The following is a 14,395-nucleotide window of genomic DNA, read 5'->3' as shown; positions in this document are numbered from 1 at the left end:
AGCTATGCTTACTTCTCTCCCATTCTCGTCCATTCCAGACTCACTACCAACTAAAACCCTGGCAGCTACTAATCTGTTCTCTATTTCTACAATTTTGTCATTTCAAGAATGTTATATAAATAGAATCACACAGCATGTAACCTTTTGGGGTTGGTTTTTTCACTCAGTATAATTATCTGGAGATTCATCCAGATTTTGTGTGTATCAGTACCTCTTTTGATCACTAAATTATTTACCAACCATTCTTTTTATCCCTGAGTAGTAAGCCATGGTGTGAATGTACAAGCTTGTTTAATCATTCATTCATTGAAGGTATCTGGGTTGTATTTTCTGGTTATTACTAGTAAAGCTACTGTAAACATTCATGTACAGACTTTTGGATGAATTTAAGTTTTTTTTTTCTTTGGGAAGAGTGCCCAAGAGTGGAATTGCTGGGTTGTGTGGTAGTTGCATGTTTAAATTTTTAAGAAAATTTCTACATTGTTTTCCAGAGTACCTTCACCATTTTACATTCCCACAAGCAATGTATGAGTGATCTAATTTCTTTCACCCTCGCCAGCAATTTGTGTTGTCGCTATTTTTTATTTCAGCTATTCGGAAAGGGGGATAGTGACATCTTACAGTGGTTTTAATTTGTATTTTCCTAAAGACTAATGATGTTGAGCATCTTTTCATATGCTTATTTCTCATCTGTATAGTCCCTTCAGTGCAATATCATGCCTTGCCCCTTTTCTATGTGAATTATTTGCTCTTGTACTGTTGAATTTTCCAGGTTCTTTATATATTTTAGACACAAACCCTTTGTTGTGTATGTGGTTTGCAAATATTTTCTCTTAGTCTGTAACTTGTCTTTTCATCCTCTTGACATGGTCTTTCACAACAGCAAAGTTTTTAATTTTGATGAAATCCAGTTTATCACTTTTTTTCTGTGATGGATTGTGCTTTTGATGCAAAGTCTAAGAACTCTTTGCTTAGCCCTAGATTCCAAAGATTTTTTCTGAGTTTTTTCCTAAAATTTTCATAGTTTTACATTTTATATTTATGTTTGTTGTCCTTTATGACTGAATTTTTGTATAACTTGTGAGACTGGGTTGCAGTTCATTCTTTTGTGGGTTTTTTTTTTTTTTTTTGCCTAATCACTCCAGCACCGTTTTTTGAAAGGTCTCAATAGAATTGTTTTTGCACCTATGTCAAAATCATTTGGGCATATTTGTATAGTTCCATTACTGGGTTCTTTACTCCATTGCATTGATGGGTGTGTCCGTGTCTGCCATGTACCAATACCACACAATCCAGATTACTGCAGCTATAGAATCAGCCTTAAAATCTGGTAGGTTGATTACTCTCACTTTATTTTTCTTTGTCAAAATTCTTTAGTGATTCTAGTTTCTTTATATTTCCATATAAAATTTAGAATAATTTGTCTATATCTTCAAAGAATAAATCTTGCTGGGATTTGATAGGAATAGCATTAAACCTAATACCAATTTGCGGAGAAATGACATTTTCACTAACTTGAGACTTCCAATCCATGAACTTGATATCTCTTGATCTATTTAGATTTTATTTGATTTCTTACCTCAGAATTTTGTAATTTTCAGCATACACATGCTGTATACGTTTTGTTAGATTTATTTTGTTTTGTTTTGTTTTGAGGAAGATTAGCCCAAAGCTAACATCTGCCACCAATCCTCCTCTTTTTTATTGCTGAGGGAGACTGGCCCTGAGCTATCATCCGTGCCCATCTTCCTCTACTTTATATGTGGGATGCCTACCACAGCATGGCTTGCCAAGCGATGCTGTGTCCGCACTCAGGATCTGAACCTGTGAACCCCAGGCCGCCGAAGTTGAAGGTGTGAATTTAACCGCTGCACCAGCGGGCCGGCCCCATTTTGTTAGATTTAGACTGAAGTATTTTAATGTTTTTGAACACTTGTAAATGGTATTGTTTTTAAAATTTCTATGTCCATATGTTCATTGCTTGAATATACAAATGCAGTTGATTTTTTTTACATTCGTCTTTTATCCTGCCATCTTATTGAGCTCACTTTGAAGTATTTTTTCAGATTTCTTAGAATTTTCTACATGGACAATCATATCATCTGCAAAGAGGACAGTTTTATGTATTTATTTTCCCAATTTGTATACCTTCTATTTCCTTCTCCTACCATATGGTGCTGGCTAGAGCATCTGGAGCTGTGTTGAATAAGAGTGATGAGAGCAGTCATCCTTGCCTTGTTCGCTATCTGAGAGGGAAACCATTCACTCTTTCACCATTAAGCGCAACATTTATGATAGGTTTTTTTCTCTATGCTCATTTTCAAGTTGTGCAAGTTCTCTTCTATTTCTATTTTTCTGAGAGTTTTTATTTAATCATAAATGACTATTGAATCTAGTCAAACACTTTTTTGCATTAATTGATATTATCATGTGACTTTTCTTCTTTAGCTGTTACTACAGTGGATTTCGTTGATCAATTTTCAAATCTTGCACTAGATTTGCATCCCTGGAATAAACTCTATGTGGTCATGGTCTATAAATCTTTTTATATCGAAGCATTCATTTGCTGGTGCTTTGTTCATAACTTTTGTGTTTATATTCATGAGAAGCACTGGTCTGTAGTTTTTTTCTGTTGTTTTCTTTTGGTATTGTCTTTATCCGGTTTTGGTATTAGGGTAAGCCTCCTCAAGAGTGAAGAAACATGCCCTCCTCTTTTATTTCCCAGACGAGGTTGTATAGGATTGATGTTAATTCTTCTGAAATTGTTGGGCAGATTTCTCCAGTAAAGAAATTCTAGTTCTTTCCCAAAGATTTATTTTTTAGGAGTTTAAAAAATTATGAATTCAATTTCCTTAATAGTTAGGGCTATTCTAAGTACCCATTTCATATTAAGTGAGTCATGGTAGTTTGTGTCTTTTGAGGAAATAAAGTAAGATTAAGTCTTTTTATCTTACCTAGCAATAAATTTTTGATGTTACCATATACCTTTATTTCCAGACTACAAAAAGATGTTGAGAAAGAATAAGGAAAATGTTGTGTCCACTGTTAAGCTCAAGAAAAAATTATTACACATATGGTTAAAGACTGTGTGCATTTCTCTTCCGTTTTTCTTCCACTCACCTCTACCCTAATGGCCACTACTCTGGGTTCGATGTTTATTATTCTCTCAGATGTCCAAGTAATTGTTTTTTTAATGTGGCTAACCAATATAGTATCCAGATGTATACTATCTGACTGGCTGGCACATATTGACATTAAACAATGATATTGACGTGCCATTATTTTGGTTTGTTTCCACAGTTCTTCCAGTGTTTATTCAAGTACCTGAGGATACAAGTGCAGAGGTTGGAAAGAATGTAAATATTTCATGTCATGCTCAGGGAGAATCACAGCCCATAATTATTTGGAATAACGTAAGACCTCAACTAAAAGCACAGCAACATTAAAAACACTGACAGATGTATTGACCCACTGAAACAGGTAATGATTCTCATATTGACTTATTGCTCCTGTGATTTTTGCTAGCAAGTAATACTTTTTACATGAAACAGGTTTATTTCCTGCTGCTTCTTCTATTTTTTCTAAGTGGCTGTATCTGATTTTGGCTCAGGACTTTGGTAAATTCTATCCTTTCTCATTTGCTTAGTGATGAAAGCTTTATAAGCATAACGAAATTCCTCCAAGGAAACATTGCTTTTGTCATGTATAAATTAAGAGTTTTAGTGGCTAGCAGGCAAGAGTTTTGAATTAATAACTCAGAAGTGGATTAAAAGTAGGTCATTAGCTGAAACAAGAAGGGAAATGAAAAACTTGGTTGATAAAACTAAAGGACATGAAAACAAGTCCTTTTGTGGGTTCAAAACTTGAATGACTCTAAAGAAATAATAGCTCCTTATTTATATATCTTAACATACTTCCTTTGGTTCTTTAAGCCGTATTCTTTCAACATAGTTGCTTCTTCCATTTTAAGTTTTTCATCCCAATGAAATGATTGGTCTCGGAGTCCAGTATTCTTAAAAGTAAATGAAACTACTTACACTTGAATGGCAGTTTTTGTGGAAAATTTTGACAAAATGTAAAATTTGTGAAAGGTTACAAAACTGTTTTCCAAAGCCACTTGGCTTATTTTGTTGTTGCCATATGGTAATATGATATTTTTGTGGCTCGCTTCTTTTGTGTTGTAGCTAAGGATCACATGCAGTTCTCTATAAAGAGTAAGTTTAGTGGTCTCAGACTTGAAACTTTAGGCACGTGTTCTCTCAAATAGTCTGAATATTTTCTATAATTCCTTTTTAATTTCATATTATGTAACTCAAGTATTTTCATGCTAAAATACGAAGCGTGAAAAATGTTCATTTTGGTCAGTGTCTAACGCCTTATTTGATGTTCTGCTAAATGCTTTATCATATAATCCTATCAGCAAAATATCACGACATCTAATTTCTAAAAGGCAGCTTCTAATCACAAACAATTGTTTGAGGGCTGACTACATGCCAAACATTTCACATACATCATCACATTTAATCTTTGTAACAATCCTCTTCAATTCACAAGTTTGAAAGCATGTGAGTTAGGATACTTTTGCTACAAGCAACAGAAACTACCTAAAATAAGCAGATTAGGAATTTATTGGAAAGCTATCTGCTCAGAGACTCTAAGCAAAAGTTGTAGAACTGTAGGTTTAACCTGAGAGTTCTGGCAGTAAGTAAGGAAAAGAGAGGAAAAGGGACCAACTTTGGAAACGAAGATGCAGCAGTGCTCCAGCAAGAGGAAGTAGACAGAGCTGTCTTGAAGGAAAGACTGTCTGGGCCCTACTACTGTGACCTGGTCACCTCAGGCCCCTTCTATATGTCTGGTCTCTTTCAGTCTGTCCTTCCATCTGGTAGGTCTCTCTTCTTCCTCTCATCCCCTACCTTGAGTTACCAGCTACCCATCACCTTGGTCTTTTTTTCTAGCACTGGCCAAAGACAGCTATGAGAATCTGAAGACATATGAAACATGTTTTCACTCTAAACCTTTAAGGTTACGTTCTGACCTGTTGGCCATCACTGGAGTATGAATTCTTTTGAAATAATATCTCCCATCCTCAGTTTCCTGTGAATCTCTTGGGGAGGGGCATGATAGAGGCATCTCCACCCTACTCCACTCCAACTGCAATTTCTTAAAGTCAATTTCTTTTACGTTTCAAAATTAACAGCATAATAATGAAAAGTACATAAATCCGTATTAATTATAAATGAATGCTCTTTAATAATATTTCATATAAAATGTAGTTATTTTTATCTTCTTAAGGTATAATTTTAATTGAGAAACATGGATATATATAAAAACTTTGCAGGTATACAAAACCTATGGGTACATATAAAGAAGAAATAGAAGGGAAATCAGAAATATGAAAATATTTTGACGTTTTTAGGTGGTGGATTTGTAAGCATTTTTCTCCTTTTCAAATTTTATTTGTATTGTTGTTGCCAGAATTCTTTTTTAGAACTAAGCAGGATATGAATAAATTGTATATGTTCATCCATTGGAATGAGGATTTTAAAATCATCATATTAAATAATTACATGATTGAACTTTTGAGTACCATATTTATTTTGATTAGAGAGGGAGAGAAACTACACTCCCTGGAAACTTCTCTCTCTCTCTCTCTCTTTCCTTCTTCTCTCCTTTAGACGCACAGTGCTTGACACATCATCAGCACCCAGAAGACATTTGTTGAGCAAATTAAACTCTATCCAACAAAATGTAGAGATTTTTTTTAAGGAATCACATTTTATTCCAGTGACCATTCTTCTTCACTCCCTAGGCAGGTGTTCAGATTACTGAGAGTGGTAAATTCCATGTTGATGGTGGAGGCATGCTAACCATCTATGATGTGGGGCAAGCTGACCAGGGAAGATGTGAATGCGTGGCTCAGAATCCATTTGGCCTTGTTGTGGCCAGCATGTTCCTCACAGTCCTTGGTAAGCATTTACAGCTCCTTACACAACACTCAAATGAATGTCTTTGAAAGGCTCCTACTCGCAATCCTAATTGATTCACCTCACTACCCAGGTTCTTTTGTACATTCTTTCTAGTCAAACATGTTAATATTAAATCAAAGCTATCTTAACTTTTTAAATCTAAGCTCTTAAGTGTAAACTATGTTAATGGGTGTTAAACAGCAAAAATACCAATGCTGAAAGGGAACATAAATAGCATGGATTTGCAAATGTATATCATCTTTTCTTAGGCATTGAAAATTATAGAATGTAAGATGTATTCATAGCCAAATAAATGTGGAGCAAGAGATTTTAAGGATAAATAGAATTCAACATGGATTAGTCACTCTGCCCTAGTGTGTTTAATCCTACATTAAAGTTAAAAATCAATCAGTTAATCAAGCTTCTAGGTAAGATTTGCCACTATAAGAACAAATATTTCAATATTTGGACGAATTTATAACTGGCCAACATAATCGGCATTGTTTTACATTTTATCCATAATCTGGTTGTATAGCTGTAGCCTTCTGCTAGTGGATTATAAATGACTTTAAAAAATTGATTGCCATTGTTTTATAAAAAGTAAAATCCTTTTTCTCAATTAATCAATTCGTATTGAAAGTGAAAGTCCACTTTTAGGCAGACTCAAGTAGACTGCGCTGAAACCTCAGCTGTAGTTGTAGAAACAGAGAGAGACTGTGATGATTGACTGACATAGTCTTCACGCGGGGAAGCATTCAAAAACAGCACAGCATGCCTGCACATATGAACTGACATCGAGTTGCTTTCTGCAGATGAGTTTAGGAATTTTTGCCTTGTTGACAATCGGCAGTTGAAATAAATGGGTCCCGCTACGAGCATATGGAGTGATGTTTGGGGCTTTGCCCGTTTTTTGGTTTGCTTAGAAATGGGCAGATTTCATAAATAGGGTTTTGCAGACTCATTTTCTCCTTTTAGTTTTCCTGGGTTTATAAATTGGGTAACTCTTCTCAGTATAAATACAAACCTGGCTAAAAATAGGTTCATTGAATCAAATCATAGCCTTAAAGATGTCACTATTTTCCTACCATATAATAAAATAGTTTCATATTCTTCCACCTGAAAATTCTGAGATATCAAACTTTTGAATATACCTTTTTTTGATATTTTTTATAAAGTGTATATTTTCATTAATGTCACATCAATTTTCATGTATATGCTATACTGTATGGTAAAAACGTATTCACTAAAGAATATTATTCTTGAAATTATAACAATGTAGCTAGTGACCAGCAAATATTTATTCTAGTAGGATCAGAAATTTTTTAAAACATAGGATTTCTTAACATTACAAAAATCTTAGTCTTACTCACCTATTCTCTATGAGTTCATGTTTTTCCTGGTTTGAAATCCATGATAGTTGTGTTTCTTTTTATAAGTTTGTGGAGATCTTATTCTGTTCTTCAACTGTTTATGAGAACTATGGAAAATATCCTTGAGGCATTTCTGCTTCTTTGTGTTGTCCTTGTCAGGTCTGGGGATCAGAGTGATGTTGGCTTCATAGAATGTGTTAGGGAGTACTGCGTCTTTCTCAATTTTCTGGAACAGTTTGAAAAGAATAGGTATTAAGTCTTCTTTGAATGTTGGGTAGAATTCTCCAGAGAAGCCGTCTGGTCCTGGACTCTTATTTTTGGGGAGGTTTTTGATTACCGTTTCTATTTCCTTACTTGTGATTGGCCTATTCAGATTCTCCATTTCTTCCTGATTCCGTTTGGGGAGATTGTAGGAGTCTAGGAATTTGTCCATTTCTTCCAGGTTGTTCAATTTGTTGGCATATAGTTTTTCATAGTATTCTCTTATGATCCCTTGTATTTCATTGGTATCTGTTGTGATTTCTCCTCTCTCATTCCTAAATTTATTTATCTGTGATTTCTCTCTTCTTTTCTTGGTGAGTCTGGCTAATGGTTTGTCGATTTTGTTAATTTTTTCGAAGAACCAACTCTTTGTTTCATTGATCCTTTCTATTGTCTTTTTTTGTTTCAATATCGTTTATTTCTGCTCTTATTTTTATTCTTTCCCTCCTTCTACTGACTCTTGGCTTTGTTTGTTCTTCTTTTTCTAGTTCTGTTAGGTGTCATTTGAGGTTGCTTATGTGAGCTTTTTCTTGTTTAGTGAGGTGAGCCTGTATTGCGATGAATTTCCCCTTGAGGCATTTCTGGAAAAAAGTTATTATAAAGTTTAAATTAACATCATTTACATTCTAGAGGTGCTAGAAAACTTTACCACTAAACAAACAAATGAACATTCTCTCTCTGCCTCCTATTCTTTCCCTGTCTTGTCTGTCTGTTTCGCTCTGCCACACACACGCAAACATCGTAATCATAGTGGCAATATTTGAGAACCTCCAATAAGAATTTCATTGTGGGTGGCTGAAATTTAACTAATCATCTTATATATACTCTTTAAAAGTAAAACATTTGGTTAAAATGTCTTAATTACTCTATTTATCAGATTTTAAAACAGCGATAAGTAGTATTTATCAACATTATGCTCTATTGTGCAGAAAACAGAACATCAGTCTATAGGGATAAAATAATTCAAAAAAAGAAGCTATTCAATCAAGAAAAAGTATTATTATTTTTTGCTCTGGAGACATTTGTATATCAATATAAAGGAAAATTAATTTATATTTGCATCTCGTACTAAATAAATTTCATCATATTAGAAATATTTTTTAGAAAAGGAAGAAAAATGCAAGGATGTAAATTTAAAAGCTTTAAATAAATTTAAGATTTAAGACAAGAAATATGTGTGCGTGTGTATGTTTACACAACCCAAATTAGCAGAATAGGAGAAAATGTGTCAGTATAAAATATCACCTATAGAACATTTTATGACTTAGAGCTTTTCATTCACCAGGTTATCCTAATTAAGAGAAAAAACGCATGCATTATAGGAGGATTTTCCCATCTTGCTGCCCCCACTTAGCAATTATGGGATGTTGTAACTCCACTCATTATGTAATAAGTGACACAAAGAGAATCACGCCTTTTGAGCTTCTATTCTACACTGGGGACTGTAATAATAGGAAATAATCCAAAATAATAAAAAACACACAACAATTGAAGCAAAATCTGGGCATCGTATATAAAAATATGTGCGTTTTACTGACTACTGCTCAAAGCAAAGCATTTATAATAGCAAAAGAAAGTTTCCACAAGTTGTAATTTTTTAAGGAAGTTCATATATTCATAGATTTAATAGATTTTTAACAGTCTTAATAGATTTAAATAATCTATGCTTCTGATATAGTATTTACTGGGAACCTATCCTTTTGTTAGGATGTCCTCAATGTATTTTATGTTGGCAAATGTTGTTCATGTCTGCTTGCTTCTTTCTCTAGATAAGATGTGGTATCTGAATGCTCCACGTTTTACTTTAGATTTAAAAAAACCAAATTTTGGTCAAAATATAATTTATTTTAACACCTCCTGTGTATATATTGATATGTTGTTAAGTGCTGTGAAGTAGAAGGCTCATTTCTTGCTTGTGAAAATGAGTCAGTCTAACTGAGGCCACAAGACAAGATTAGAAGTGTGAGGTAGTGGGGAAAACCCTGGGTTAAGTCATCAGACTTCATTTTATAGATCTCAGCCGCTTTGTATAACTTACTTACTCATAACAGGAATTAATTTTCTCATTTCTTAAAAAAGTGGAATTGGACACTTTCAAGAGTCCTTTTTGGCATAGAATTTCTGTGTCTATGATAGAAACAAATGTGCAATAATAGTCAGGAGGCAGTTTACAGCATGTCTACATGATAGAATACTTACCATTGACACACTTAAATAATAAGTGGACAAGGCTACAAGTGAAATGGTGACACAAAATTTATTAAATAAAAATTCTGGAGCACAAATAACATGCGCATATTTTTTAAAATTATATAAAAACAAATCTAAACAATGTTGTCTTCCCTGAAATTCTGAGTTGAATATCTAATTGTTTGTTGGACTTTTCATTTTGGTTGACCCACAGTTCTCCCAATTCCAGATGTTAAAAACTGATCTTGAATGTATTCTAAACGGAACTCCATATTTTCCCTGAAAGATCCTGTTTCCTCCTAGCGGCCCTTTAATATCATCCATATTTGTCTAATCGGGAAACCTGTGCCCCTCCTGATTCTTCTCCTCCATTCTCCTCCTTTACCTCAACGACTACGCCTCACCAGTTTTTCCTCTCAGATGTTGCTGCTTCTCCACTTCTCTCCGTGACATCCTCTTCTAGGGTCACCTTCGGTCATTCAGGCTTTTGCAACAGTGTTAGAAATTATCTTCCCACCTGTGATATTCTCCATTTCACCTATATCCTCAACCCAACAAATTATTATTGAACTAAACTGAATGAGATTTAGGGCTGCATTAGTTGACTTTAAGTTAGTGAGACCTTTTCTATTATGTTAAGTACGTAACTGGTATTAAACTCATACTAATAATACTAATAAAAAATAGTTAATATTTCTTGGACATTTACCATGTGTTCCAAGTGCTCTCTATCAAACAACTTATTTAATTCACGTATGATCTAGTTATTTTTCAAAATCTGAATGATTTACTGATTATCTAACATTTTAATCCAGATATTTGTCATTGTCTGGACAAAACATCTGTTTCAAAACACTGAAGTTGTTGCACAATGAATAAACTATGAAGTATCAAAACATTTTAATTAATTATATTTGCTCAAATGTATCAATGAAATGAAACTGATAATTGAATTATTTTGAATTGCTATTTTGCTATATTTGTTAATTTACTCTCAGTATGGTATAAATTTGTTTACATAATAATTAACAGATACATGACAATCTTGTTTACCAGACTAAACTTTACTAATACAATGAATAGTGAAATATTTCTATAAAGAACTGCATGCACCTAATATATATGCACATATATTTATAATACCTTTGTCCGTACTGAACATATTTCTTATCCGTTCATACATGAAATCTATAACAAACGCATACGTCTATCCTGAGATAAGCCATGTGTTCTCAAAAATTTTAGCGTTAAATTTCAAGATCAGTAAGTAACATTTTCAGATTTTTGGTGTAGTAGTTTTTGGATAGTTTGGAAATTATTTTTAAAAAACCAAATAATCAAAATAAAAGGCATATCTCAAACATCAACCTAAAAATAAATAGTTGGTATCTTTCCTTTTTCAGTCTCTGGATAAACAGTGGAGCCTGCAAGACTGTGAGCCCATTTACATGTTTAATGATGCAAATGATGAGTAAGGCAGAGTTGTTGCTGTTCAAAGAAAATTATATGACAAAGACAGTCATTAATGTCAATTTGTATGCTGTAGAAGGATCTGATTTCCTAGGACAGCCCTCACAAGTGTCAGGGGTAGTCAGTGTCATTCTTCTGAGGGGGAGATTTAATGTGATAAGGCCTATTTAGTTATGATAGTCGTGTTATCTGGCTCCTTTTCTCTCAGGGGAGGGGGGATAAAGAGTACTCCAAAACTCTGTCGGCAATTGTGAAAGAAACTGGGCTTTCACTGAGGTCTAGGTATTTTGTGGTGAGAGAGAGCAGGAGCACAGCTGGTTCATTTCCACAGCTGCGGTTCCATCCGCAGTCATCCAGAGCCGGGCCTTTGATATGGCGGGCACAGCACAGTTGACCTGACCCGCCATTTGGCCTGAGCTCCCCTTTCCCTCCAGTTTACCTTTGACTTTATCCTCAGTGGTGGTGACAGAGCCTCGTACATACATGTGCCGGATTAAAAGTAGTTGCTCATCAGATGACTTGAAACGTGTTTATTTTGTAACCCTACTGAGGCTTTCTTTTCTTTTTGTTAACCCCAAGACTTATAGAAAAATGTTCTAGCTCTCTCTCCACCTCTGCAAAATTTTGCATAAAAAGATGGAGAATATGTCGGAATTTTCTGATCATTCTATCCCTTATGTCATTAATTGAGGTGTTTTTTGAGACAAATAAGATATTCATAGTATTTTTTGATTCTAATGTGCCCTAATAGACTGAATTTGCTTTGCATAATGCAGTGCTGTTCTGAAGAAATTTATGGAAATAGTTTTGCCATTTGTACCAAACCAAACAATACTGAAACTAAATGAATAATAAAAAGGTTATTTTATTTTACCCTAAAACTATGAAACTTAAAAAAATTCCTAAGTAAAATGACAAAAGTGAGAATTAATGTTACTAAGAATATTTTCTGTGTGAACATATTACATATTTAATGTTCCTTTAAGAATCTGTGAAGAGACAACTTTTATTGTTTTCTATTTGTGCACTTTAGAATTTAATTATTTCAAAGAATATTTACATATTATGCTACCTTTCTTCTTACTTTCTGCTCGTTTTCATGCTTACACTCTTGTTGGTTTCTTATTAATACAGAGAAATAGCAAGTCAAGTTGAAGGAAATGACAGGACAACACAGTATCAACTGATAATTATGTGAGGATATAGATTACCTATTGGTTTAAAACACGAGAATCATTGAAAGGCACCTCATATTTGCATTGTGACATACAGTTTTCAAAGAACTTTGCATGCCTTTTTTATATGATAATCACGTTTAATAACTGCATAAGCCTGAACCATAAGCTGAGCAAGTCTCATTAATTCTATTTTATGAATGAGTCAAAAGATGAAGAGATGTTGTCAAATTCCTCATGCTTATAAATTTATGCAAATATACAGCAAACCTCTTTTATAAATAGAATCAAAGCAAAATTATCAAACAAATTAAATTCAGATTAACATGTTAAATGATGCTTTCCTGAAATTTAAATATCACTTCCCAAGTTCTGTCTGCCACAGTGAACAGCCTTTTGAGTTATGGCATCTCAAATCCACTGTGTGCAGTGTGATAACTCGATCCTAGTGCACAACTTTTCTTCCATCCAAATCCAAGTAGACCTGTGATAGTATATTATGCACACAGGTGCAAGTGGTCTACTGACAGTGATTGTCATGAACAAGAGCAACTGATTCACAGCGCTTTCTACACTCAAGGTTCACAAGTAAAGGAGTAAAAGAGAAGTGATAGAGAAAAGGCTAACATCTTGATTAAATTATCAAGTCAGTCTACATGCCAGCACAGGTTGATCTGATTGATCTCAGTTGCTTTATTTCCAAGTAAAAGTAACGAATTAAGTGGCTCATTCTCACTTTTTTTTTTAACATAATCATTTTATGGCAATCTTTTTTAGTTTTCTAATTGTTACATTAAGCAGTCATTTTAGCATCCCTCCACGTGAGTGTTCATCAATTCTAAGTGCTGCATGATATTCCATATTGTACATCCACCACATTTTTCTCATCCACACTTTCACTGCTGCACTAACAATTTTCTCCAACTCCTTCTACACAAAATTTCAATGAACATTCTCATTTATACCCCTTATGGATTCGTATAAGAATTTCTCTGGATATATATGTCGGAATGAGATTGCTGGGTGAGAGAGTGTGCAAATACGTAATTTTACAAAGTAAAAACAGAACTCCAAAAAGTCACTAAACAAAATGTCGGAAATAGAAGCACCAGTTCTGCATTCTCACCAGCCTGCCTATGTCCACTTAAAACCTCTGCCAAAACTTAGCACTAGCCAGCTTTTTTTATTTTTGCCAGAATAAGCAGAAAACGGTAGTTTATTGATACTTAAAATTTTATTTCTGAGGTTATAAGTGATTTTGAATATCTGTTACACACTTATTAACTTTCAGGTGTCCTCTCTTATAACTTGCCCATACACAGCTTTTCTTAATGCATTGTAAGAATTTCTTGTATGAAACAGAATATTAATTCTGTGTCAGAATTTAGAAATTGCAGATGTTGTTACCCACTATGTCATTTACCTATGACCTTTTTACCTTTTTTGTTCATGTTCTTCCCCGGACAGAAACTGTTAGTCTCATGTAATCAAATCAATCAATTTGTCTTTTTTTCTTTCAATTATCTTTAGCTAATATATGGTCAATTCAAAATGTTTCTTATACTAGAAAAGGTAACACTGACCTTCTGGAGCTTCACTATTCTGGTCAGGATAAAGATTGAGTTAAATTGCCTGCGTAGCCTACAACTTATAATTACTGCACATAATCCAGTTTACTAAGAAGGTTTTATCAGAGTCATTGATCTCACTGTTTTTCTTACAATATCTATACTATTGGTATTTTTTTCTTAAAATTGTTTATGTTAGTGGCCTTTTTAGGACAATAAAACAACCTAGTATGTATATATGGTCATAATATAAAGGAATTTTCTTATAACACTCAGATGTGGAATGGTATTTGGACCTATCTATTGCAAAAATATATAAACATAAATATATATATAGATATATGTATATGTAATATTTTAATACTATGCTGTATTACTTAATACAATATATAAAT

General features: G+C 33.8%; 1 protein-coding gene across 1 annotated transcript in view; it reads left to right on the top strand.

The window, feature by feature from the left end:
* Window positions 1–14,395, top strand: part of PXDNL (peroxidasin like) — a 443,189-nt gene that overhangs the window by 338,321 nt on the left and 90,473 nt on the right. Inside the window, 2 exon segments of the mRNA XM_046641842.1 lie at window positions 3,301–3,413; window positions 5,810–5,966. Of these exon segments, the coding sequence (XP_046497798.1) occupies window positions 3,301–3,413; window positions 5,810–5,966 (270 nt within the window).

Source organism: Equus quagga, chromosome 16 (assembly GCF_021613505.1).
Source record: "Equus quagga isolate Etosha38 chromosome 16, UCLA_HA_Equagga_1.0, whole genome shotgun sequence".
Lineage (NCBI taxonomy): Eukaryota > Metazoa > Chordata > Mammalia > Perissodactyla > Equidae > Equus > Equus quagga.
The sequence above is the reverse complement of the archived record's forward strand: the minus strand, read 5'-3'. Positions and strand labels throughout refer to the sequence as shown.